At 42.7% G+C, this 26,452-nt stretch overlaps 1 protein-coding gene across 2 annotated transcripts; it reads right to left on the bottom strand.

Annotated features, from left to right (window-relative positions):
• On the bottom strand, positions 1 to 26,044 carry E2F7 (E2F transcription factor 7). 2 transcript variants are annotated; one of them, XM_069228792.1, is made up of 13 exons: positions 25,909 to 26,044; positions 23,084 to 23,176; positions 21,212 to 21,484; positions 18,745 to 18,916; positions 15,287 to 15,571; positions 14,253 to 14,411; positions 12,839 to 12,976; positions 12,449 to 12,640; positions 12,170 to 12,254; positions 10,618 to 11,101; positions 9,301 to 9,562; positions 8,657 to 9,060; positions 1 to 3,759 (listed from the first exon to the last, which is right to left on the bottom strand). In XM_069228792.1, exons 2-13 carry the CDS (start codon positions 23,174 to 23,176, stop codon positions 3,589 to 3,591), a joined length of 2,718 nt encoding a protein of 905 aa, XP_069084893.1. In that variant the 5' UTR covers positions 25,909 to 26,044; the 3' UTR covers positions 1 to 3,588. The 2 variants fall into 2 exon arrangements, with proteins under 2 accessions (XP_069084893.1, XP_069084892.1); XM_069228791.1 differs by lacking the exon at positions 25,909 to 26,044 and adding an exon at positions 23,563 to 23,814.
• Positions 26,045 to 26,452: the final 408 nt, after the last annotated feature.

Below are 26,452 nucleotides of genomic sequence, written 5' to 3'. Positions count from 1 at the left end.
TGTTTCATCTTTATTTCTATTTTGTAGTTTCCAATGTCCTTTATCAAAAAGAATGTGCTTGTAATTAAGTTACATGTAAATAGCTATAAAAACATAGCTAAGTAACAAAAAGGTAGTCATACCTAAACAGTATACACTTACAAGCAGCAATAAAATTAATATATCTATAAAACTAGCAGTGCAATGATACAAAAGTAAGCAGCTTTATATCACAAAATACAGCTTTTAAATAGAATAGCACCATCTTTTAAGATGACATTTAGAAATGTAAACGTGATAAGTCGATTCAAGTATATACGCAATACACCCCTCCCCAGACCAAAGAAAAAATACTTGTACCAGAACACTAGGTTTTACAAACCCTGCACAACATAGTACATAACTGGGCACTTTTCAGTGCAAATAAAAGCTTGTGTTATCCTTATATTATCGTTGAAAATCACATTCATTAACATTTAAGACTGCAAGGTCTTCAATTTATTTACGTTTACGTCCACGTCCCCTAAAAGAGTCACAAGAGCAGCGAAAGTCAATTACCTTCATTGTAGAATTTGTTGTGCAAGCATTGCCTGTGTTTTTCTGTTGCATTCGCCCAACACCTTGCTCAAAACTATAAACTTGATTAAATTAATCTAGTTTACTACAAAACCTATATATTTTTTAAAAGCAACAGTTTACCAATACAGTTCTTTCCTTGCATATTCTAGGCAACTGGGTACCGTTTTTAGGGTTTCAATTATGCCTTACACATTGAAGGCAGTGTTCACAAAGCGTTAGGTTATTCTTTGGGCTTCAAGGATCTGATGAGCTTCATCACATTGCTCCAAACCGAACACATTTCAGGGAGTTATCACAAAACCATCTATACCCCATTAATGCGAAATGCTAGGTTTTAATTAAGGTATAGAGTTAGGAAACAGGTGACAGCTACATTTAGAGTAGTTTACCTGGGAATTTGACCCATCAGTTGGACCCTCAGGGTCCACTAAGGGGAATTACCGATTTCCCTGTGGTAATTTCAAATCAGATTTGTTTAGCAACTACTCATTTTCCCTTAAACGTCCACATTGACATAATGTTGTAAGCAGCCAAAAGCTATGTTTGGAAATAAAGAGATCCACAATGTTCCTGCAGATCTCTTAATTCTTAGGGGCCTTGTTTTGCTTACATCCGTTCTAAACAAATTAGGAGGCCACTTGTAAGGAGGGTCCTTGTTACAATTGCTCTACTGACTTGCAGTAGACTGATAATCTCCAGTTCTGCTTTCTTTGTCTTATGAAGAGAGTAACCCGAGGAACCTCCGTTCTGGGGCTTGGCACAGGTAGAGATGGCCTCCATATGGCTGACACAAACTGTTAAAATATCACCCACAACATTAATGAACCAGCTCCTGGTTGCACATAAATACTACAGTAGTAACTGTAGGAAAACTAATCATACAACGAAGGAACCATAGTGTTACAACAAGGGATTGGCAAAATATGTAAGATTTCTTACATTAAAGAAACGCAAAAATCTATACTGTAACTGTTGGTGGGCACAAATCACACATTGCAGCTTAAGTTCATATGAAGACATTGCTGCTGCGAGCCTTCTGTGGATGGCCGAAGCCATCAACGTCCCCGACACTGGGGGGGGGGGGTTCAAAACGCCCAGCATACTCGCCCGGATTTATTTTTATTTTTTTAACCAATGCAAAAACCGATCTTATTATTTTTCTTTAAAGTCAATGATTAAACCCAGGCACAAGATGTACACTTACAGAGGACACAGGACCTGGTGAAAAATCACTGTTTTCATGTGGGTCATAAAAAAAAACCCAAGAATTTTCTTTCAGCAATAACGGCTTAAATGGATATGATGTTACTCCTGACCTGTAAAACTCGAGCATCAATCAGTACAGGAGTACGATCCAGAAATATTTACCGCCGAATCATTTTGTTTAATGCAAACTAATGAAGCTTTGCAAGTGCACAAAACATTTTTTCTGAGGCACGATATGCTAACTGGAATGTCTGCGTTTACAAAAATACAGGGCAGGATTTAGCATTGTATGGTCCAATGACCCTGCTTTCCTTTTACTGAGATAAAACAAATGCAGCCACATGTTCTGTGATCCAACATCCCTCCAGTAATTGTTGTTTTTCATTTTAGTCGGGTATTAAAACACCTGCGATCTAACGGCTGAACCATTCTAGGACTCATCTCGGTAATGCGTTTGCTAGTTCTGCCAGCGCTCACGTGCGCTAGGGATGCCCTCAATGACCTGTGATTACAGTAGGCGGTGACTGGGTGTGTGGCTTCTGCATATGTATAAGCGGGATACCACATGCCGCTTTGCAAGCTCGAAATCAGTGAGAATTAAGGCACACGGGCATTCTGTGGTATCTGCAATAAAATAATTAAACCGTACATTCGCACTAATTTCGGTAACTGGAAATCACAAAACATAGTGAGTGACTCACCACATCAACTATCAGTTTCAAGTGTAAATAGATTCAAAAACTAACTTACAAACACAGCCCATAGCGGGCATTTCACAAATGACATCAAAATTACGGGGCAAAGGAGAGAAGGCATTATCTTTTGTTTGGAAGCTACTTGGTAGCTAAAATATTACATTTTAAAAAACAAATAGTCTTTCCTTGTGTATTACAAGACATTTTGATTTGCTGCTTTGGGTCTGCCCGAGACCTTCTTTAACTACAAGCCATCTTGTAATTACAAGTACAATTGGGTAGCCTCAAATACATTTCATTCATCAATACTGGTATACACAAAATTATATTTCACAGTTATTTTGGTCCACAAGTTTTTCCTACATACATTCAGTAGAGGAATGTAGACTTTGGGTAGTAAGTGCAGGGCAAACATTAGAAGTGAGCACGTTCAAGTGGAGCCATAACCCGAGAAACACATTTGTTTCCAAGCTGTAAACTCTCGCACGAAGGCTGCCGTTTTTCCTTCAGACACTGCAGCTGCACACACCATGCACTACAGCAGCGCTGCACCGTGTCAATGTTCTGACAAGGGACTGAGAGAGCAGCCCAGAGTTTTTTTCAAGTATAGTAACTAGAAAAGGCACCAAAACAGGCTTTAATGCCAAACATTAACTGAGGAAAGAGTACATGCTCTGATATAAGAGGTTGGTGCACGGATGCACATGACCCACAGTAAGATTTACAAAAACATTCCACATTAAGTTGAACAAAAAAGCTACACTTGGGTAAGAGCTCCATCGCTTTCCAAATTATGGTACTCGAACAGCCAATTCAGTTAGACTCACAGTAGTAAAATGTTTTCTTAAAAAAAATAAAACAAAAAAATAAATTAAAAAAACAAAAAATACGCATCTGATACTTCTATTAGATGCACAGTTCAACTTTATCTTATCATTTTACTATCAACAAAGCACACTTTCAGCAGTTGGAAGCTACATGGAGGAACAGGCTCAATGGAGTCACGACACAGCCAGGCAAGGTGCTCAGCGTGGTGTTCAGGCGTGTCAAGCTCCTTTCTTGAAGAACTGATCATTTAGTAGAAGTAACCTTCCGAGCGCCAGTGACACCTCGGTGATGATCAAATCACTCACTCAGTGCCAGCGCCTGAGATCTGCAGCCTCCTCTGAGCAGAGCTGCTGGATCTCAGCGCCCCCTCACTTCTTCGCCACGATATGGGGCTTCCAAAGCTTCCTGGGGTTTTGAAAAAGGTTTCGTGTTGTGTCCGATGAATATTCTTGGGAGTTTGTGGGGTTGACGACTGCAGAGAAATGTATAAAAACATGATTATTTCTGTAATACACACCAGGAAAGATTAACTTAATACAACTTTGCATCATTTTGTAGTCAATGGACTATCCCAATAAACAGTTTATTTAGTATTCTGAACAAAGTTCAATGCTTGTATACTTTGGAAACCAGTTATTTACGTAAAACACTCAACCAGCATTTGCCCGGAAAACAGGTGCAACAGCTCTAACAAATACTAACATAAAAATGCTAAATATAAGGACAAGGCAGATAAAAGTAGTCAACACATCCATGAGTTTGCATATATTCCCATGCCAGAGATACGGAAAAGCTATTTGGCATCTTTGCATAGGGACAGCAGCTTTAAATGTGGGGTGACGGGAGGAGATCCTAAGGTAAAGTAGAAGCGCTCCTATGTGGAAGGATATAAGGAAAAAACGCAACCTGGACGTGGTAAAGGTGTCTTTATTGTCGCCCAATACTGTTAGGTTTGAGGGATGAATCGGTAGCACAGAAGAAGGCGGTATGGACAACTCTGGGTGGGTGTCAGGTTTGGAATGATTTGAAAGCAAGCACAGTTCATTTGTACATGAGTGTTTATCTTCTCTCCTATCAACTAGAGAGAACATACAAGTGCATTAGACTATTGCTTCACTCTATCTTGGTTATGGGTGGAGCTGGATTCTGCTTTTGCATACAAAGTGCAGCTCCAAAAGTCAGCAGTAAAGCAGACGAATGTGCAAGTTCAAGGGCTCCCAGGAGAACGGAAAGCGGCCGACTTGAATAAGGACCCAAGTACTGAAGATCGCAATATAAGAATGGGGGTAATGAAAACTGCTGTTGTGTAGGGCCTTTTCACCACCATCCATGGTCAGTTCGTGTGGAGAATGAATACGGTGACCTTTTCCCTTCTCAGGAAGGACAGAATAGTAACAATGGCAGTGTATGGCTATATGTTTGCTCAAAGAAAAAAAAAAAAAAAAAAAAAAAAAATTATATATATATATATATATATATATATATATATATATATAATAATCATTACACCCGAGGCACCAATATGCATTTTCTAAGTCTTTCTCAAATCGTACATTTAAAATTAGATGCTGAGCACATTGCTATGAGAAGGGCAGAGTAGACCCATACTTTTTTTAAATACATTAAGTCAAAAGTTGTATTAGAGTTTCCCTTGTGAAGTCTATCCTTTTAAAAACTATGTGCATTCTCCAAACATGGAAAGGTCATGACCAAAGAATCTACAGATCATTTCCAAACTGAACATCAAAAGTCCACTGCGTGCTGCCAAGTTTAAAGTTTATTATTATTGCTCTGTTAATTAGAACCACTGCAAAGATAATATATTAAAAGACATGATAAAAAAGATAAATTCTTTATCAGACAACACCATGCGCCAGTTTACAATATCAACTGCAGCAACAGTAGATAAAATAAAGGCAGCAATCAAGTAGGTAAAATGCATATAAACCTTTAAAGTGCGTAATAAGCAGATCAGCAATGCTTGTTGCCCTCTACAACACTAAGGGCCAGATGTACGAAAGGATTTTACCCATTCTGTGTCTATGGGAAAAAGCTTTCGTACATATGGCCCTAAGTTCATTAAAACAAGAGAAAACCCACTGGAATAACCACAGACTCATCATGAAGTGCAACTTACCAGGAAACCAATAAACCACATTTGAGACTACCTTGAGGGGTTAGTTCAAAAGTGTGGGAGCATGTGGGGTGACATAATAAAGTAAAATTGCCTAACAGGTGAAAATGTACCTGTTAAAACAAAGTAATGTGCAAATCCGAAAAGGGAAGGCGCAGGAGGAGGGTGTGCTCGGCTCAATAAGATTCGGATTCCCAGACGAGCAGGAGAGGTGCTAGGAATGGTGCAAGGTCTTACAATGCATTCTTAGTGTTCAGACTTTCCCTCCCTCCCAGAACCTCGACATGCCCAGGGTCTTAGTGCTGGAGCTTTTCCATCTCTTCTAGAGTCTCATTAGTTTAGACAAAGCCACAGGGGTATACAAGGTAAGACCCATGCAGAATAATACTACGAATTCCATTCACTGACAGCCCAACAAATATGCAATCAAGATCAAGAATAACATTAGCTACAAGCATGCCTAGGTCCCCCTGATGTAACCCTCAATATCAGCAATGCAAATGTGTCATTTAGAGGAGGACCCCTTTCCACACTGTCGGTACTTACTTGCTTTATACATAATTAGTTGGAATACACAGGTAAACAAGTTACAACAGTGGTTCCCAACCTTTTGACTTCTGTAGACCCCCACTTTACCATTGCTGGAACCCAAGGACCCCCACTGAATCATTATTAGACTCCGGGGACCCCCCCCCCCCACTGAGTCATTACTGAAAGCTAGTGACCTAATCTGTTAATATTTTTTGATTCTCTAAGCAGCCGCGGACCCCCCTGATGAGGCGCCGCGGACCCCCAGGGGTCTGCGGACCACAGGTTGGGAACCACTGGGTTACAAGATGGCATGTATGGGCCTCCAATAGGGCGGAAAGTACATGAAAAAATAAATAAATATATATACTTTTTTTTTAAATCAAGGGAACTTAGCAGGCCCCAACGATTGGTCTAGAGCTGCCATTTTCCCTTCCAACTTTTTGAGGAACTTCACTAGGTGGCAGTTCAGCTGTGGATATCCTGGGGCAAAGCAAGCCAACACAGCCTGACTTAGCGTCAGGATTCCCATTTGGTTAAAGTAGTAATCTACTTCATCATTGGCTCCTTACAAGAACATATTAGGTGTGGTAGGTCTTCTTTGCCGCCATCACATAGCAGCTGCTGGAGTCTGTGACGCTACCAAGGAGGTAGATGTAACTGCAAAGGGAAAGGCCTAGGCGATATTTCAAAAACTTCCCTTTGACGATATTGAAGTACCCAATGTGAAAGTAAATTGTGGAGCCGCTGTTCTATTGTTATTCAGAACAAACCAAGCCTGAGGTATTCCTGATAAAACAGCCTTATTTTCAGTCACTGAGGGAGATTAGATTGTTTTGCTGGTCAATATTTTAAATCATAGATGACTAGTGGGGCTTGCCAAAGGTGGGTTAGCCCAGTTACCATTAGAGATTCATTTGGCAGCAGAAGTATCCCTGTTCAGCAACTCCCTCCACAGAGTGTTGGGGGCTGCCTTTCTAATTTTGTTCCAGCAGTTTATCTAGGCCCCCTGTCTGTTCAGAGTCTGCCTCTAGAGACCAAATTCCAGCCTGATCTGCACTGTGGAGGTATATTTGGGAAGATTAAAAATCATTCTATAAGTTCAGACACCTCCCAGGACGTGAATGAACTGGATCCTCACTCTGCCTGCAGGCATATCCAGCAATGGACCTGGACATGGGAAGTGGAATACTGGCAGATACTAGGTTACACTACTGCTGGTAGATCCACTAGGAGCTGGAGAGAAGGTGGTGCAATTGTTTTTTACTTGCCACTAAAGGCATCCAGAAAAAAACTGAACTGAGGAGGGACTTAAGTCCTGAGATTGGATCGGAGGTATATGAAGAGGCGTGGACTGGAGGTGTTAAACCTGTCTGCTACAATACTACTGATATAATGAAATGCCCTGAATGTACAAATCAGTCCATGCTGCATTGGAGTTCTAGGTACTGGTGGCATAATATTGGTACAACACCAAGTGAGAAAAGCACTATTAGGCATAGATGCCTCTAGGTTGGATCTTGAGAAAAATATATACATACATAATATATATTTATTTTTACAAATATTCGTTTGAATAAGGGTTTTTCATTCAATGGTACAAAAATATTGTCTGAGAAATATACTTACAAAAATATCCCCATTTCGGGGTCAATAATAAAACAATCTAAACACAGTCGGCGAATATATTCCTAACAAAGTTCTGGCATGCAACATTTCCATGGATTAAGCTACTGGCTGAGAACTCTTCTTTAAAGTGAAATGAAACTTTAGCTGTTAAGAATCAAGTGTGAAGGACCTGAGCAACATGGGCAGCACACATATGGCATTAAAAGGGGGAGCTGCACATCATTGTGCCAAGAATATCTGAAAACAAATTGTTTCAGAATAAAAAGTGAAGTCAGGAAGATCTGAAAGAAATGAAAATATTATGAAATCTAACTTTAAAAAACTGCCTGCCCGTTGAAGACATGCAAAAGAATAGGAGGATGAGTGATGCATTCAGTAGCGACATCAAAGTCGTACAAACAGAGGTCATTTTTTAGTGTTGTGGTAGAAGGTCCGGTCGTCTGAACATCAGGAGAAGGATCTCTCAAGCACAGTCAAGAAAGAGAGGTTAGAAACTAAAAAGTATATGTCTATAGTATATTTCAGAAGCTAGTTTATTCTCAGTGGGAACCAAAATGATTAAATGGAATTAACGGGGGTTATCCCAATTTAAGCTCATTACTTATCTGAATTATGTGGTTTTATTTCAAATGGTACAGCATTCTTACATACCCATTTATACGTACTTACAATCTTTAACACAAAATGTGTGTTTCAAACTTGAGCCTGTGCATGAAAGGCTTGCCCTATGATTTTATAACTCACCATCAAATATACAAGTTTAACTATGACAAAACCATTTAGCGACATGGTGGTGTGGTATTTGTGGTCACAAACAGGGAAAATGAATGGATGCAAAATCAAGTGAGCCACAGATTTGCAAATTACTTTATCCCCATTGTCGTTCTGCTCATTAACACAACTACAGAGTCTAACTCATATTTCAGGTAAAGGAAGGCTAAACCAGCAGTATAAAACTAAGAATGCATGGTTTAGAGTTAAAAATAAAATTGTATGTTTACACAATTAACAACTATCATGCCCTTAAGAATTATTATTTTTTTTTTTAAATCTGGAAATAGTTATTTTTATTTCTTACCTGTTGCAGATTTTTCATCGCCAAAGGTTGTCCTCTACAAACAGGTGAGCCTGTCTTAACTGAGCTTTCTTCGCTTCCTAACACTGGAGAGCAGGCCTGAAGTGGTTCTGAAGGTGACTCGTCTGTCTTTGAAGCAACCATTGATGCAGCTCCAATTAGAAGGTGAGTTGCTGACGCCATGCCAGGTGTATTAAAATTCATTGACCCAACATTTGTAGCGGACGTAGACGGAGCAGTAGGCAGATGACCAGCGATGGAGGGCGAGCAGAGAAAGGGGAACTGAGACAACGAGGAAGATGGCACCATCACACAAGGAACATTCAGTGGGGATAACTGACTGGGAGAAAGTGCAACAGCACCTGTGGATTGATTTGCAGATAAGAAGAAATTGAACCCATTTAAACCTACGGAAAAAAAGAAGAAGTCATGAGATTGTGACATGACTTAAAAATGATTTTCTGCTAATGTAACATATAAACTAACACATTAATGTTCATGCGCAAGCTTAATTTGTCTTTATTTGCCTAGAAAGCCTTACAATGTACCATGACCACTTTAACAAAAGAGATAACTACGTGTAAAGTAAAAAGGCACACCGTGTTTGTTAGTTTATAAAACAGCATTATTATGTAAACGGCACTTACAAGCAGAGGAAGGCACATAGAGATACTGTGGTATGGAAGCCATATTTTCTTGAAGAAAAGTTTCTTTGAGGTGTACAGGTTCACTGTGGTCCATATGCAAAGCCATATTCTTCTGTCCATTAAAAGCATATGATTTAGTTAAATCCTGTTCCTCTGCAATAACCGGACTGTGACATCTTGTTTGACGGTGATCACCCCACTGTTCCGCTGGCAAGCAGCTATCTTGCTGGAGACAGTTTAGCTCGGTTGGCTTTGAGTGTTTCTAGAAAGAAGAGAAACAATATGCTGTGTTGATATCTTAACTCGATACAGTTTCCCTGCATGTTCTATTAAGAGGGGCAAGTATTATTTAAGATGATAGAGGGGGTACAGAATGATGGCTGCCTGTGTGCAATGGCATCAGATAGATATCAAAAGCCAATCACCTAGTTATTTTAAAATAACGTAGTACCGCAACAAATGTATACACACTAGAGATTTTGTAATTCACATGCCCACGATCAAGTAACCATTCTGAATAACATTGAGAACAGTGGTTTTACTGCACTGTATAATACCACATGTGTAATCCTTCTGTGCAAATATCGAGTTTTTCCTTCAAGGTCTTTCACAAACATTACTGCTGAGATGTACGCCATTTCAAAAAGAACAATTCTATGCAAAACTTTCCTGCTAATCCAGATTTGTCATACAGTTATGGGGTCTAACTACTTTCACCTGAAGGCTGTACCATAAATTCTCATTTTGATACAGGTGGGAGGGAGGAGAGCTTGCTCCGGTAGCAGGGACAGTGTACTCATTCTTCCTGGTCATTTTAGTCAACTCCTACAAGTTATAATCCCATGATAACTCAACTGAAAACCATCTCTCCTGTATTATGAATACTACTAAGTTAAGCTGCACACACATCCAAGACAATTACCCTATGTAAAAGTATTATTACTCATTCTGGAGGGACAATTTGCAAACGTTGTCAGAACTCAAAACGTACAGTGGTGATAACATATTAAATGGTTAATGAAAACACCTTTTTGGTCATTATTGTCTCAAACAGATCTATGGCATCAATATGACATTATGCAACTATTCATTTCTGTCTACATCTGTGTGCAAAGCGAGCACTAGAATTTGACAATGCCCATTTTTTTTATATGGAGACATATTAAATCATGTAGTGTAAACATGCACAAGCTTTACGTGGAATCTTGGCACATCGAACTATATATTTTGTGGCTGTTGGATCAAACATTTGATACTTATTTCCCCCATTTCAAATGCTTATGTACAGCCCACTATTGAGCATACAATACTATGTACCTTGGGTAAAACGAGTGAGAGAGCATCTTCTTGCAGATCAGTCTTTCGGGTTTTAGCAGCTGGCTCCTCATCTTCACCAGCTGAACATGGCGACGCTGCAGAGGAGGCCACTGATGATCTATCTGGAGATGCCCAACTATCATAATCGCTCCGACAACAGTCTCCTGCATTAGTAAGGTTTTCTGTTGCAGGGCTGTCCCTGAGGTTATGGTACAGCATGTACACAGAGGCAGAAGGAAGGTAGACAAATGGCTGGCTTGTGAGCAGCGCAGGTTTCCTATGGTCAGCTGTGGCAGTGGGATGTCCGAGCATGCCATTCTGCAGAGGTACGTGAGACATAGTGGACTGCGGTGCAGGAGAGGTTGTTTGTGTAGATTTTAGGCAAGATTCGGACTCCCCTGGTACAGGGAACACAACAGGGAAAGGCGTAGCAGCACTAAGGTCTTCTGCAAAACGACTCTTTTCAGGGGAAGGCTTTCTACTCCTAGAAATAGCAAAACAAAGGAATTTAGTAAAGATCAGCTTGACGCCTTTGGCAAAAACCGCACACTTATACTCACATTCATTTTTAAGACATAGTACAGTAGAACGAAGTTAACAGTCGTTAATGTGGTTGTTCACAAAGGAAAAAGTCAGTTACAGAACAAACTTTTTTTTCTTCATTGGAAAAGAAGCTTTTTTCCTGTACCGCTGCCTACATTACCCTAACCATTCAGTATCAACAGCCATCTCCCACCATTAAGGCCGTAGTAGGCAGCGACGTGTGCTAGGGATATAACAAGTGTTGAACACCAGAAGAGTGGCTGCAGCTTATGGAGAAAAGAAAACAGTTAAAGATAAACGTAAGCTGGGACTCAAGTGACTTGGGCCTGTTAGCACTTCTTGTGACTGAGCTACAGAGCAAAGAAAAAGAATCATGAACTGTTTATATTTATTATTAGTATAAACCTTTATGCTAAGGTTATATAAAAGCCGTGGTAAAATATCAACTCCAATATGATTGGGGACGGGGGGGGGTGGACTCAATTCTACAGTTCGGTGCCTTTGGCGCAACACTGTTAAAAGGGAAACTATGTACACTCCATACCTGAATTATTCCACTTACACTGGGGAAGCCTCTGCTCTTGCACATTCTGTGTGGCAGGTCACACGCAGCGGTCAAATCCCTAGGCTGCTAGAAATATACTTCTGATACTATAGCCTGATCCAGGCCAATGGTCCCTTTAGAAGTAGTTTACACGAGTACATTGAACTTATTTATTTTACTGTACTGCATTACATACACACCCTAAATAAATGGGCTAAACAGTCGATAAAAGACAACGAGAAAATTAGTGAGAGCTTCACGCAAATATAAATCTGGGCCATCAACAGGAAACCGAAAACAGCCACAGTAGGAATCTGCTATCTTCCTACAGCATCCTCGATCACCGACTCCCATCAGATGTATGGGACCAATAAAAATATCATCAAAAGCCACAGCATTAAAGAAGAATATAACAAACATTCATAGCGCCAAACGAACAATCCAAAAAGGAGTACACAAGCTTACTTTGCATTTCGTTCAGTTTCCTCCCTGCAGACGGCCACCTGACGTTCCTTTTTGGTGCAGAGGTCATCCGAACTCACACCACTGTCTAATAAAACACACGAACAAGCGGTGAGTAACGTTTCTCTAAGTGTCAAACAATCCAGGCATTGACAATCCACACCGAACTGTGGCATGTTGGACAAATAAGAGCGCTTCAGTGAACTGTGTTTTAGAACACTAGGTGTTAATTGTAATTTTAAAATGTAATGCAAGGACGTATACATTTCTATACGTGTTTACCTCTGCTGCCTCCGTCGGGGCTACTGGGCTCCGAGCTGACCGTCCTCCTGTCCTCCTCAGGAACATGAGCAGCATTAAAGGGGGCGTGGCGTGAAAACGTCTGCAATGGATTCGAGGTCTGACTTTGGGAACTCGGGACACTATGAAGTCCTTGAAACGCTGTGGTGGGTGTGACTTCAACCCTTTGGTCACCTGATGGCAAATAGTATTCTACAGATTAATACAATATACGTCCTTCAGGACTGCAGAGGCTGTCATTAGTATAATTGTCAATACAATGCACTGCAGGTCAATTTTTTTTTTTAACAGTCAAAGACAATATATAACAGGAGGACGCATATCATTTTTTACAAACATTCTTAAGAACCTTGAAAGAAAAATCACACTTACTACAAAGAGCATTAAAGTCGGTAGGCCCAATCCATTTAAATGCCGGCTTGCGACCTCTCTCCTCTGTGACATGTACCTTCTTTATGAGACCCAGGCTGGTAAGAACATTGGCAATATCGTACAGCCTACGTACCTTTGCTGAGGAAAAAAGAGTGATTAAAAGTGAATGCTACAAAAGACCAGAAGCATCATCAATTATCCCAACATTTCCAGAAAAAAGATCAGCAGGGAAACCAACGGTTTTCAATAATTATTTTTATATTTAACTGTCTTCGGCAACCTCTCCAAAATGGACAGGGAGATTACTTAAAACATTTGAACAACCTCGGCTGGTTGTTTAATCCCAGATTTCACCCTCGGGTCTCCGTTTAGTTCTTAGAAGTCTGCAGAATGTTCCGATTGAACCACTGCATTTACTTGCTTTGTCACGCGTGTCTACTAAAGTAGTCTTTACCTCAGCTGGACGACTGGACAAGTCGGAAGCTTTATTACTGTACGAACCATCTTAAAATCTATCAGGATTGATTTATTCTAAAGCCATGTCCTCTTGTCACACCTACGTTTGTTGTAAATTTCATTTACAACAAGATATTATTTTCCAAATACATCCACCCCTGAAGAAGTCAAACTACATTCTTTCGATGAGAGAGCAGTATTACTATATCTAGGATGCTCAAAAACATTTTTTTGTTGCAGATCTTTGTTAGTTACAATTGGAGCAACCAGTACAAATTTACAAACCTCCCATTGTTATAATTAGCCTTTGGGTCAAGTTGACAATTATATGGCTAAAGGAACCCCAACGGAAAGCCCATTTGCAGTCAGCACCAGGTGGCCTGGTAGCCTCCTTCCACCACTATTCCGCTGAGACACACTATGCCCTAAACCCCAGTCACTGCTCCCTATGCTGCTGTCTCGCCACACCACACCATACAGAAGGAGTGTTCTCCTGCCAGTTTCCACGCACTTACCCATGCTCAACACTCACTGCACCGGCACGGACAGCACCCAACACCCCGCTCTCCCACTGGCACGGTCCTGCAACCACCTACAGAACACGCTGCCCTTGAACGTATGCTCTTTAACCCCCCCCCACTCACACCAATCTGGTACCTGGCGCATGACGATGCTCCAGACTTACTTTTTCTCACTGAATCCTGACTGAATCCCGCATCCGCACCTAAAATCGCCAGTCATCCCCCTATCCATCTTCCCGCCCCCCTGGAGGCAGAATCGCCATAAAAGATTACCAACTAAATGTTCATTCCGTATCAAGCTGTCATTTCAAAAGTGTCACTGCTGACTACTACTGCCTTGTTGAAAAAGGAAAAAAAATAAAAAAAATTACATAGCCTAGTGCCAAAACAATTAGTGAACGGTTCTAGTCTTGCAGTACGATTGCATATGATCTTACTTTTAAATTTGCCTTGATCAGTCACATCTTGGCTTTCTTCGATCAGTATTTTGGCTGCTATTTCAAGAGTGACGATGTTGGTGGAGGAGACGAGGAACAGCATGACAAACTTTTGACTCATGATCCGTAAAGATTTGTCTTTCCTGCTGTTTGCAGATGCTGGTATGTAGAAATGGACACCAAATTAGCAATAGCACCCGTAAAAAAAAACGTTTGACACATACAGATCACAACATAAGCAAATATAAAGAAACTACCTTTGTGAAAACACAAGAGTGATAGAAATCTACTTCAACTATATTGAAAGAGGCGTCCTAATCTTTATTCTCCCCTTCCAGTTAGGCCAGGAAAACCTATCGGACATTGCACAGGGTTTCCGAGATTTATTTTACAAAATAAGGTTGATGTTGAAAGGCAAGTTTCTTAATCAGATATTCTCCATAACGCCTGGACAAATGCTCTCTTAACATGTTCCTGCCACTTTTGTTCCTCCTTTAAAACATTCAAAGTTGAAAAAGGAATGACATGACAACAAGTGGCAGCCAAAAGAGAAGGGAAACTTCACTTATTAGGAAACTGTGTTCCTTAAACAAGCAACTGAACACCTATCGCAAATCTCCCCTGTGTGACTAGTGTAATAGACCGGTTTATCCAAATTACACCAAGGGCATATTATCTTGTCTTAAATATTGTTTGCAAGCTTTACCATAAGATTATTTGATATAACTTGGTGATTAGATTTGAAAGTGTTCCACTTCGAGTTGCTAATGGGCTACAAAAGGCATTAACTTCATGGTCAAGCCCATGCAAATGTTAAGGCACGATTTGGATATATATCTTAAAATAAACTGAGAACGCTGTATATACACAAAAATTTAGCACTGGATATGGACAGTATTAACCTATGTCTTAAGTGAAATGACTTATTATTCTTTAGAAAATAACGGTTCATATTGCTTTAATGACAAAAAAAATAATGAGCATTAGAGCATTAATTTATAAAACGTTAACAAAAAGAAATTCGGCAAACTTACCAGAATGGCAATCTACTTCTGCTAAGTCAAGAACGTGTCTACTCTGAAAGGTCATGTTGTCTTTTTTACGTCCGCCGACCTTGTGCTCTGAGTCTCCCTCCTTGTGCTGAAAAAAGGCAATCTGTTCGTTGTACTTCTGCATGGTGCCTAGGCAATGCAAGTTTTTCAGAGTTTGTTTCAAGTCATGAAGCCCGTGCCAGCTGTACTGATTTTTTGCCACACGGCTAACGATATGTAAAGATTCCAGCACATTCACAATGTCATATATACGTCGTCTTTCAACACCTATTTCAAAATAAGAAAAGAACAAAAAACAAAAGACTTATGAATTTGTTTCAAAGGGCCATCATTTCCCAATTAATAACAGCAGTAGGGATTTATTGGAAAGTACATCCCATTTACTGTAGGAGGCTGGCTCTCTATGTAAGTGTACAAAAGTGATGTGCACTGTGCAGAATGTCCGAGCAACCCCACCTTGGTTTACCAAGGTAAAAAGTAGACCACTTAATGTGCAAATTTTTACGGTAGCTTGGTCGAGCAGTTAGGCCAATCTTGGAGAAGTGCTAAGCATTTGTTGTACTTACCGTATTAATAAATGGGGACACACTCAAAAGAATAACTACACAAATTTACAAACATCTTCAGATTTTTTATAAACTTTACGACCAAGATAAGAATCGAGTAAGTACTTTTTACCTTATGATTTTTCAAAGTTTAGCAAAAAGTCTTTTTGTGCGTAACTACGCACCATTTGAATCAATGAGAGAAAACATTTTTTTTAAAGCATATAAAATCAGGCAGTGCGTTTATCAATGTCTCCTTTTGTTTACAGGTCAAGGTAGTCGAGATGTCATGTGGACCAGCCAGGGACGGTTGGGCGGCTCCCTGTTACGGCAGGAGCAGCTGCTGAGAAGTCCTTGGATCTGGTGCAGGACCACTGTGGGGGACCACTTGGAAAAGCAATGCACAGGCAAAACTTCAAGGTGAGTTTGATGGGTCCCCTTGGAGTGTGGAGGTTGCAAGGGGGACCCTAAGAACACAGCTGGTTTTCCAGTGCAGGGCCCAGAGAGGCTGGGTGCAGAGCAGATAGAGGAGCCAAGAGCTGTGCGCAAAGGTGCCTTGGGAAGCAGGTCACTGAGGGTGGATTGCAGGTCAGCAGGGCCACTATGGGGGGTGGTTTATAAGTGTCCTGAAGTCCCTCACCTGGGAATTGCTCCTGGTCTTTGGAGAGTCTGGAGTGGACTTTTCTTCTTAGTGTCCAATGTTGGGTGACCAGTTCCCTGGGCTATTGCTCGATTCAGACACTGGAGGTCGTAGTGTCAAACTTGGCACACTTGCAGGGTTTGTCCTCCGGGTCCATCGGGTGAAATTTGATCCAGCTGCTGTGTCCAGTTTCTTGGTCAGCGACCAGTCAGTGAACTAGACATCACTGTTTTTTGTTTCTTTGTTGAAAGAGTGATGCCTTCACTCTGGAGGGAGATCTTTGGCGATTTTCAGAAGGCTAAAGGTCCTCTGGGGTTGTGTAGAGTCCATCCGATCTCCAAGCAATCCATCAGCGGCGATTGTAGAGTCCTGGGTACAGCAGGCAGGGTTTGGCGCCTTTATTTGTGTAGAAGGAATGCAGTCCGAGCCTTGGGTCTTCTGTTGTTGTAGGCCTTCTTGTGTCCTTGGAATCTGATCTGCAGGTCTAGGGGTGCCGACTAAATACTGCATTTAGTGGAGTACCTAGTAGTAACCAAAGGGTCGTCTACCTTAGGGTGGCTACATCCACTATGTGACCACTTCCTGTGGGCAGAGGTCACTTTCCTATTCCTGATAGGCTATTTCCCTACAATACAAGATGGAGGAAAATGAAATGGAGAGGTCACCTTGCATGCAACACCTTGGAGGAGGTGCAAGCTGGGGGTGGCCACTCCTTGCGTCCTTTGTGCATTTTCCTGCTGTTGCTCCCGCCAGAAATGGGGGTCTGCAACAGGGGCGGTCATCTGCTGCTAGCAGCTGGGCTGGGGGTCGAGTTTCAAAGGTGGCAAACCCTTTGAAGCTTGCTGGCAGGGCAGTGCACATTCCTGGGGGAGGAGGCGTAACACCTCTGCCCAGGAAGGGCTTTGTTTTCTGTTCCCAGAGAGCAAGGGCTCTCACCCCAGGGTTCCACAATCGTGTCTGGTGGTGGCAGGCTGGCTGTGACAGACCAGCAACCATGCCAGGGTTAGTTAGCTTTTGCAGGGGTCATCTCTAATATGGCCCCTGGGTACCTTTTGTAATAAATTAAATATTGGAACCAGTTTGGATTTATTGTTATGAGTTGTTTGATACCAACAACCCCCGGTTCAGAGTGGCCTTCATCTAGCTGTGAAATTCATACTGACCAGTGTCCAGCACATGCATTTAAAATATCTGCTCGGTTCACTTACTATGTCCCAGGATTGGCAAGGACACAGTAGGAGCATATTGTCATGAATCTATGCCCACACATGCAGTATAGTGCACCCTGTAGTAGGGCTGGAAGGCCAACCAGAGGGGTGACTTACCTATATTGCATGCAGTGTAGAGTGGACAGGGCCCACAGGCCATGTGCCAAGTCACTTTTGAATTTTGGGTTTGCACCAGGCCACTCAGCCTACAATGGCAGTGCTGGGCGCACTTGGATGCATGGTCCCTGAGGGTGGCACAATCTGTGCTGCTGCCCTCAGGGGCCCACCCTTAGTACCCCATGACCTAGGTACCTAAGTACCATTTTTCTAGGGACCTGTAGTGGTAGCTAAAGGTGTTGCCAATTGTACCAATACATCACAACAGTTTTTGGAGAGATCTGGCCCAGGGAACCTGGTTAGCAGGAACCCTGGGCACTAACAACTTTGAAGCCACATCAAATATCAGACAAAAACTAGGGGGCTAACAATGTCAAAAGGGGCCCTTTCTCACATTTACAAACAATGTAGGCAGTGTGGTGGCTATGAGCAAGACTGGTACTTCAGCGCAAAGTCCAGCCTTAACCCCAAAGACGCAAAAAGCTGACACGCCATTTGTCAAACTGATTGACTATTCCACAGTTCAAACTGTACCATGAGTAAAAATGTAGTTTAGTAAAGCACACATTCCTTTGGCCATCTTAGAGCTTGTTATCAGTTCTACATTTTATTGCATGCCTCTGAAGTACTTTGCAACCAGAGGGTTAAAAGAAATGTTAAATAGCTCTGCACCATTTAAAGTAAGGAATATTATCAGAAAACACATGCCAGGTAGCACATTCCGCAATAACAAATACATTTAATTTTGTATAGATGCCAGAATACAAAAAGGTGCAATTTTATAAAACCTTTATTTTAAAAGCTGAAAGAAAAAAACCTTTGTTGTGAACGTAGTAGGCAGCTTATCTCATTTTCAACTTTCTAGCGACCGTGCTGAAAAAATATGTTTTTTCATAAAGCTAAGCAACAGAAAATTGCAGGCATGCTTACCAAGAGTTGCTGCCACTTCATCTAAAGAAATGGTAGTCTTTTCTGTTGATAGAGGGTAACTTGGATAACGGGCTAGAAATTTCTGGCACAAAAGACCCAAACTCTTTTGCTTTCTGCTAGGGCGCTTTTCATAGTCATCCACGGTGCCATCATCCACTGCATCTGCCCCCGCCTTCAAAAGAGAAGTAAAATAATTAAGCAACTGGCAGGTGCGCCCACAGCTCAATTGTTTTTTTTTAAAGCCCTAGAGAGTCCCTTTTTTACTGTCACACACCTAATGCAAATGAATTCAATATTGAGTGGGCCACAACTTAGCGGTACATCATAGCCTGACGAGTAATAACATTCCGTTTGTGGTGGGTTCTCTAAAAATCATGTTATCTCAATATTGCAAAGCCGATTTCCAAACAGATTTATTCGAAACTAACCAAGATGGTGAGCTTCATTTTGAGGCTTGAGTTTGCAAACGCATTAATGGAAGGTTAAAAGTGCAGAGCCTTAAATGTACAACGCCACCCATTGTATCTCTTCCTGGTGCATTAGGAATTTATGAACTATTTGGACATCGTACACGAAATGTGATTTCTAGCCTAGATGGTGCAACAAGAATAATGCAAAAACTACGTTAGAGGTGAGCACTACAATAATAGTATACTTCATTTCTACTGTTGGTTTATAATGATAAAATATAATGCAACTGCCCTTCAACTGAGTCCTGACTTTTCCGCACTTATGACTATTGCACAATCAGTAGAAAAATAAAAAAAAGAATTTTAATATGGATTTATTTTTTGACAAGTTGATTTTACAATACATTAGGAAAAGCTGTTCAACTCTGGTTTTTAAAAAAAACTATTTTGCAAAAGGAAACGGTGACTAAAATAAAGTTCACTTCAAATATACACGTCCAGACAAAGGAGCACCACGCCAGGCGTCACTAAGATTGTGACAAAAGCTGCACATCGTTGCATTACACACCGGCGTGCAGTCCCTAGCCATGTCTGGACATGCCCGACTTAGAAAGCAGACTCCAAACCACAAATACTATGTGAACTTCTCAACGTCACCTAAAGGGAACACATCCTCTGCGTGCCTGGATGGTAGGCTGGCTACAACTAATCCACAAAAGATAAAATACTTCACTGGTCCTGCTTGGCCTTGAAAAAACAGGATCCTTTTAATTGATTTCCTCCAAAGGTTCTGTAGGAGGTTATGTGAGTAATATTAGAGAAATTATAGATCTATTGAAATCATGAATTACACTTTGCAAAACTACAGGAAAGCATTCACTGACAGCTCGTTGGTTTCTGAACTTGAATGATAAAGACACCTTGATCTGATTACCATAGCAGATCCACATTCGAAGGACTACAATCCTGCTGACAATTCAGCTGAATTAATGATTTGCGTTTTGTTGCTAAAATTTGTATTTTCAAACTCTGCGTAAATTCTACAATGCAAGAGCCAAGCCTCACCCACAATGGTGGTTACTACCATAGCAGAAACAAAAGCAAACACTCGACTCGACTAGGAATGGGCGTTTAGAAAAGAGAGAGCCACGAACGTAGGGAAAAAGGCTCTACAGAAAAGCAACACACAACAGGGCAAGCCAGAACACGCCAACCTGGCAACCACTGAAGTATGGGAAGCCAAGCTCAAAGATGTGTGTGGACTGGAAATTAACAGTAGAATATACAAAACAGCAAGGACAAGGGAATAGCCAGAAAACTAAAATACCCCACACTATAAAACAAAGTTCTGATGGCACCAAGCAAAGGAAGGGAGTCCCCACTCTCCCTAGAAGAGCTCTCTTGTCTCTGCCCTCCAATCACCTATCCAACCATTTCCAATAGCCACTATTTTACCATTACCTTCTGCCACCCATTCAATCAGTATTTCCAATTACGTTCATCGACCCATCCATACATCCACCCACACATTCATCTTTTGACTTGCATATCCACAAATTAATAAGGCCATCCATCCATCCATATGCCCAGATTCCCGTTTACTCTGCCATCCTTTCACCCGTCCATTCATCAACTTATCCATCTGCCCGCTCATTCAGCCACCCCATGCTTCCCATCAAACGTGCCACCTTTCTTACGCTCTTCCTTTCATTCAATATTCTATCTACCCAGCTTTCGTTCTTCCTGACTGATGCTTGCTCTCCTATTGACGCTGTTACTCCTTTTTAGAATTATGAGATTTCGTCTGCAGAGTTGAAGACAGAAGGGGCCAATAAAGAAAACCAGCACAGCTTTAGCATCTAATGCAAGGGGTTCACACCGCCCGTGACAGAAGAAATCCTCTCCCATGTTTGTCCAGGACTATTGCCAGCCATTTACCTAAGCACTCAAGGAGGAAGCTTTCACCTTTGTGACAGGCTGTCATATTTTGCCATAAAAATCCACCATCACCTTGCACAGTTACAAACCAAACTCTCTGCAAAGCAGGGTGGGCTTACCTGCACTGTCTCGGGGGCTCCATCATCCTGCGCATTGTTCTCAATTGGTCGGAACAGCTCTTTCTTTTTCTCTCGGTCCCGAATGTCAGGGCTGGCAGCACTAATAAGCATCTTTAAGTTTGCAGTGGGGGTCCAAGGCTCTGACTGTGTCTTGTCAATTAGCTTAATTGGTGTGATTGGACTTCTTTCGGGGGTGAACCCCTTCTGCTTTGACAAATCAATTGGCTCATTTTTCATCGGAGTTGATCGGGATCGATCAACAAATATGTTTTCCTGAATAAAAGAAAAAATAATTTGATAAAAATACTTAAAAGGGGCAGAAAAATCAATTATAATTCACAATAATATCTATGATCGTAATACACTGTAGACCTTACAGAAGTGAGAAGTGGGAAGGTTTTAGGTTTTTGACAATTACGTTGGCAAAGGGGTGGAGTGGCAACTGTGCCAAGGTGTGGAGTTCCACTGGCATGATGCATCACTTTCTGGCTAAACAATATAATGAAATGTCAGATAATCACGCTTGAAATTATTCTTTTAATCATTTGATGGGCACTTCAGAGCGTTATTTCTATGCTACTGGGACACACACAGTGATGTTGTTGTTAACAAGACTTTGGTAAGTGGCATGACACTTCTTTTGACAACCCGCGAGAGCAAAGAGCAACATAAGAACAATCTAACATGAAGGACTGGCAAGAGAGCAAGTTTTTTTTTTTTTTTTTTTTATATACATTTCTAGGTACCCTAAGAAGCCATCATTTTTACTTTCCACGTGCATTGGGGCGTTTTCTTCATCTCCTTTTATGATAAAAAAAAAGTCTGTAAATGAGTTTGCCAACAAGCCACTCACCCCCAAAAAAACAAAAAACAGTACAACTTGTTTAAGAAAATGTGACTCCAATTCATTGGTTTGCCCTTTCGCCACAAGGGCCGACTACTATAAAGTAACAGTAGCTACGACAACCTGAGGCAGCTGGCTTAAGAAATGGAAACGCACCGTTTTGCTGCGTATGGCAACGCTTTAAGGAAAGGCACGTAGAGTTACTTAGCATTAGCAAAAGACAGTACTGGCTGATTAGATGCAACAAAGCCTGCCTAGTTTGTACGTGGGGATACTAATGGAGTACCTTAAAGTGCACCCAATATCGATACAATTTTGTTCACCAGGGTAACTGCACAGTTTAATATGAACAATCACGTAATTCAGCGGCACAGCTCAAAGCTGCCCACATCTACATCCAAACAAACATTTTGGTAGCATGCAGTACTATATCGGAGCGTGGGGCTCGGCCGTGTATACCATTTGGGGTTACCAAACACGTGACTTTCAACAACATGGCTGTGCTGGATAAGGTGCACTGTCCGATTGTGTCACTCTAATGTAAAGTTAGGGATCTGTTTATCTGGACACAAGTCTCGCCAGCAGGGCACCTGCTAATGGAGCCGAATGCTACTGTAATCGTGTCTGAAACAAAACACCACACAAGGCAGAGATGACACTTAAAGATGTAACACAAAGGTTGTTTTTATTGTACAAGTACGCTTTCAAAGTCTTGTTCAAGTGAATGCTATGAAAGCACTACTGTCAAACATTTGCAGAGAAGGGCCCTTGAGAGAAAAAACTCGACTTCTCGGCAGAGGAAAACTATTAGGCATTGTGCCATCCACAGCCTCATGGACCCTGGAACTTACATTTGCTGCCTTAAGATAAAACATCATACAGCCATTTCTGAAACAAAGACGTGGCTATCTAGGACATTGCATATTTTCCTAGAGGCAAACATGAGTGTAAAAATTGCAATACTTCGATGTGAAAACGGTCTACAGCGTGCCTCAATTAACAGAAACAATGTTTTCGAGCTCGCTAACCTTGTGGGCATGCTTTCCGTGCGAGGTAGTGTCGTTTTTCACCTTTTTTGAGCTGCCCAGGTCTTTCAAGGTTAAGCAATTCATCACCTCCATCTGCAAAGAAACAAAGTGATAAACATCAGGAGCCCGTGAGACTGCGAAAAGTAGAACAAATATTCTTAAAGATCTTTTGATGGTTGCATATTTATTATTGGATTTAGCGTGATGCACTGTGGCATATTTATGCTCAAAGGTTTCCACAACTAAAACAAATAGGGTTGCAATTAAAATAAAAATCTGTCCCGCGTCTACGCTTTACATGGATATGTCCATAAGTCAATGATACAAAGCAATTTTAGTCTTTGGCTTAAAACTCTACAGGCTAGCGGATGATATAATTGTTATTTGCACACACTTCGTTTTTTTAGAGAAGCCGTTTCCTATAAAGTGGACAGAGCCTACCCCCTTCTAAGGAAGTAAACGAGAAATCGTCCCCTTACCGCAGGCATCATATGCCGGTACCAGCAACGGACCGCTTCATAAAAAGTTTTGTCCCGCTTCGTCTTGCCTGCCTCGTAGAATGCTCACTCGTTTGAATTTTCCGAGGGATGGCGCCCAAACCGAGTAGAAACCCCCCCCCCAGAAAACAGTCTCCACCTAAAATGACCCTGGAGTGCCGGGTTGTCTGGCGCGGGAAAGGGTGCAAGCTGTGTGGGCGGGGAGGACGACCTGCAGAGTGAGTTGTGGCGGGTAAGTGACCTGCAGCAGTCTCATGAAGGGGGTGGGGCATGCAGACACTGCCCATCCCTCGGGCTGTGTAGGCGCTGCGTTGCCCATTCCTTCTGACCTCAGGGTGGGGGCAGCCAGTTTTGGCGCTAAGAACAAAGTTTGCAGCTTTGCCGGTTTTCCAAGGCGCCACTGTAATAGGACACCGAGGGAAACTCTTGGACCTCCCCAAAACAGTCACGGGGAAGAAAGTTAAGCAGTGACTGTGGAAGAGACGTTAACAGGGCCCGGGTAAGGTAAAACTTGAGTTCAATGTAAGAGCGCCCCGCAAGGACCTGAGCGCTGCACTGTCGGGGGTCCTAACTGCTGGATCATCACGAATCTTGATGGCGCCACGTCAGGAATGAGGCGATATATATACAAGATCATACAATCGATTGTCAGTCTGTACTGTCTGCCACAAGAACAACTCAATCTGTGGTAACATTAGAACCAAATAGTGATAAGAAAGCACGAGGGCTCACTACACATTGTCTGAAGCAATGCGTCTCGGCGACAGAGAACTGACACGGCGCACCCTGGCAAATCGGCTACCTGAGCCTAGTAAAGCCTAAAGTGTAACAGTCCCAGTTATAGCACATAAGCCCTGGTACAGAACGAGCATTTGCACAGTTAAGGGCCGGCACTGGCACAGTGAAGGCTTGGAAGTCTTACAGCCTGACCCCCGTTGTAGCCGGAGTCTGGTTCTGCCTGTCCTTACATTGTCTGACTGGCACAAGCAATGTGGCCCAACTAAAGCAACATGCTCAGCCTGAGCCCTGGGACAGTACGAGTTCATGCAGATGTGCTCTCCATACAGCCCACGTTTGGAAACAGTCTAATCTTAGGGGGGCACGAGATATCTCCCAACCTAGTTCAGTCATATACTGGCACAGCCCTAGCCTTAACACAGCCCCATTCCTGGTAAACATAACACTGCCAATATGCGGCCTCGGCACTACCAAGGTCCAAACGCTTATACAAGTGGGCCATGATTCAGTCAAACACTTCCAACTTTGCACAATACAGCCCACCCAGACCTTGGTCTAGCGCTGCTAGAGTCATACTTTGGCACAGCCTAGCCCTGATGCTCACATAGACCCAGAGCTTAATTTGAGCCAGTGGTTTCTGGTGCTTGGCACTGGCACTTAAGTGCCAACACAGGAACTTGACAGCTTCCACACGGTGGCGCTGTTTTCTGTAATTTAATGATGAGCAGAATGGCAGTTGTTTACTAATTCAATATACAACTAACACCTGCCACCCAAACCATTCTTATAGCTTTGGGGGCCTAGAACAGTATGGTATGAATTGTCACACTTGTAGCAGTGTGATGGTTAGGAGTTGTGTAGGTACAGCCAATGGCAGTAGTGAGTGACAATATGTGGTCAAACTGCAGTGGCCTCCTGGCGAGGGCCCTGGCACTTTTTTTTTTTTAGACAAATTAAGCACTGCATAGGCCCATTATAGTCTTGACACAGGGGAACACTCTCTCTTATTAAAGCCATCACACGTCCTAACACTGCAAAGGTCAGTGGCACACCCCGACCCGAATCATCCTCTTGTGACTGAAGTAACGTCCTCGCTCAGCCTGGCGCCCCTGTGCGAGCTCCGACAGCCTCAGCTCTGGTGCCAGCCCATACATATAGCGTGCGACCCTGAGCAGCCAGGTATTCGTGGAGCCTGAGACTTCGTCGTCCTGGTCCACACTCAGTACCCTTGTAACTGAAGGAGCTAGCACAGCAGAATCCTAGCAGTTTCAGTCCGACACAACTGTGTATAAGGCAAGTCTTGACAACATTCAGCCTGTCACACTCCCGAGACAGTACCTTCAGTAACCCGCGTCTCGGGCACACATCAAGTCGTGGCCATAGTTGTGTCCGAACGTGTCCAGCCACAAGTACCTCATTCTGGTTCACACTAGCAAACCGGACCTCCTGCATTGCCAGAGACCTGGTATACCCTAAGCCGTTCCTCGGGCAGGAGACGGGGCCGCCCTGCACGTCCCGTCAGCAGGGGCACAGGAGCAGGTATACCAGGTACCAGGATATGCCAATGTTTGCGCAGCATTTCAAACTCACCGCCTGCGTTCCGCCGAGTCGCCAGTTCTGTGACAGTCGGCAACGAGTCCCCGGACAGCTCGGGACATCCAAACCTCCCGCTAAAGTCTCTCTTCTGGCGCCCTAATAGAGATTTTCAGATCCGGCCAATAAGAAGAGAGCTGCAGTTGTGCGACTGGCCAATCAGCGTTCGGGCTGCTGTTGTCGAGGCCACGCCTGCTCCTCAGCGACAGTCGGCGCGCTCTCAGGCCCTTTCCCGGCCGGATCCCCGCGCTGCCCCCTCCCCCGCACCTCCTACCTGGGGACGCGGCTGTTGGGAGTAGAGGACGCGGCGCTAGCTGGCGGGCTCAGGGCGGTGCGTGTTCCTGCCGCCTCGGGGGGCCGCGGCCTTTGTTACCGCTCTAACTGGCCCTCTCACCTTAAGTGAGGGGGGAAGAAATAGCCCAGCAGATGGAGGTGCACCAACAGCTTCTACCTTCCAGGAACATATTGAGGGGAGGAGGGCGGGAGGCATGTCTGAGGGGTTAACTAACCTGAGTGACAATAGGGGCAAGCTGTGAACATC

The sequence above is a fragment of the Pleurodeles waltl genome, chromosome 4_1 (genome assembly GCF_031143425.1).
Source record: "Pleurodeles waltl isolate 20211129_DDA chromosome 4_1, aPleWal1.hap1.20221129, whole genome shotgun sequence".
Taxonomy (NCBI): Eukaryota; Metazoa; Chordata; class Amphibia; order Caudata; family Salamandridae; genus Pleurodeles; species Pleurodeles waltl.
Note: the sequence above shows the minus strand (reverse complement) of the source record. Positions and strands in the feature narration are given on the sequence as shown.

Coding starts and splice junctions, on each gene's coding strand:
- E2F7 (XM_069228791.1), bottom strand. Junction 12,255..12,448: donor CCCCGACGGAGGCAGCAGAG/GTAAACACGTAT, acceptor GTGTTTTATTAG/ACAGTGGTGTGAGTTCGGAT. Junction 9,563..10,617: donor TCTCACTCGTTTTACCCAAG/GTACATAGTATT, acceptor TCTTCTTTCTAG/AAACACTCAAAGCCAACCGA.